The following is a 1676-nucleotide window of genomic DNA, read 5'->3' as shown; positions in this document are numbered from 1 at the left end:
CCCCCCCCCCCCCCCCCCCCCTGCAGGTCATTTGGAGTCGTCTTGTGGGAGATCGCCACTCTGGCCGAGCAGCCGTACCAAGGCCTGTCCAACGAACAAGTCCTTCGCTTCGTCATGGAGGGGGGGCTGCTGGAGAAACCGCAGAGCTGCCCAGACATGCTGTAAGACACCACAACACACACACACACACCACCCCGGTGTTTGTTGTCTTTTTCTTTTCTTCCTGACGGTTAATTAGTCACGACAACCACTTCCTGGCAGAGCGCCGCAGTAACGCTTTGCTGCATCCCCAGCCTGTGAATTATTATTTTTTCGCTCCTAATACGAAACGGCGCAACTCTGAGCCCACATCAGTCTTGTAACGACGACAGGCAAAAGTTTGGCCCCCAGCGATCAAACATCCGATGCTGAAGTCATGAGGACAACAGAAGTGAAGTCACTGAAATCGGTCTCTCTTCTCCAAACATTTAGGAATAATGTTGTTCGAGCGCATCTGTGAGCGATTTGTTTCGATTATTTGCATCTTGCTTTTGAAATGTTTGCTAGTCTCACTGGTGGTGACCTCATCTGTAACAGAATACGCTCTTTATAAAAATCAATTAGCCTCAGTTTGTTGCTTTTTTCTTTATTTAACATACCAGTTTACTGTCAGGCCAAGACTGAAGTCAGGGAGGCGCAGCATTCTAGGAACACAGCTATGACCCCATGTGTTACTGTAGGACTAAATCTGCTTTTCAAATGAAAACTTTACTGTAATTCCTTTTTTAACGCAAGTTTTTTTTTTCCCGAACAGCTAAATGAATAATATTAATAACACACAGATTAGTTGATACCGTTTGTGATCTGTGGCCGCCCGCTGCAGTTAACCAGGATTTGAGTTTTTCTTGTCCTAGGGAAGCAGTAAAACCTTAATCTGTCAGTGTTTTACAACAGATATGTCTTGATGCACAAATACGAACTCGTACAGCCTAAATACATGCGAGTGGAACAGATTTGAAGTGGCAGAAAGGAAAGTTGCTCCCTGTTTTGTGTTCTCCTGCAGGAGTGTTTCACTGTGAGCAAATAAATTCACATTTAACTGACTTCATTTACTCGACTTACCTGTACCATTTTTTTTGTCTGTTTACAGTAGAGCTGTAATAAAAAGCACAGCCTGAATTCTGTTTTAACTCCTTCTGAAAAGCTCCCTTTTGTGTGCTGTACCAGATCAGGCCTAACTAGTTCTAAAATGATTTTACACTCCTCTTCCTGCCTGTGTGTTTTAGTTCTTATCTATCTTAGGTCCAGTTGACATTTATACACCTTTTCGGCAACGTTTGGCTGAAGTAAATAATGTTTTCTCTGTAGGAAAGTGCAGTTTCTACTGATGAGGGCTGATCTGAAGTTGGTGTTTCTCTGTGTGTGTGTGTGTGCAGGTTTGAGCTGATGCGAATGTGTTGGCAGTACAACCCTAAAATGCGTCCGTCCTTCGTGGAGATCATCGGCAGCCTGAAGGACGACCTGGAGCCGTCGTTCCGAGAGGCCAGCTTCTACTACAGCGCGGACAACAAGCCCGCCGAGACCTCGCAGCTCCACGCGGAGAAGCCGGACCGCGCGGCGGACTTTCCCCCGGAGCCCGCTTCGTCCGCGCAGCAAGCCCCGCAGCAGACGCTGCGCTCCCCCGCCTCGGAGCCCCC

The 1676-nt window shown here is 47.3% G+C and overlaps 1 protein-coding gene across 1 annotated transcript in view; it reads left to right on the top strand.

The window, feature by feature from the left end:
- Positions 1–1676, top strand: part of igf1rb (insulin-like growth factor 1b receptor) — a gene marked incomplete in the record, with an annotated part of 42544 nt that overhangs the window by 36708 nt on the left and 4160 nt on the right. The window contains 2 exon segments of the mRNA XM_025008706.2: positions 27–161; positions 1416–1676. Of these exon segments, the coding sequence (XP_024864474.1) occupies positions 27–161; positions 1416–1676 (396 nt within the window).

This window comes from Kryptolebias marmoratus, linkage group LG15 (genome assembly GCF_001649575.2).
Source record: "Kryptolebias marmoratus isolate JLee-2015 linkage group LG15, ASM164957v2, whole genome shotgun sequence".
NCBI classification, from domain to species: Eukaryota; Metazoa; Chordata; class Actinopteri; order Cyprinodontiformes; family Rivulidae; genus Kryptolebias; species Kryptolebias marmoratus.
This window is presented reverse-complemented; position numbering and strand designations above follow the sequence as displayed.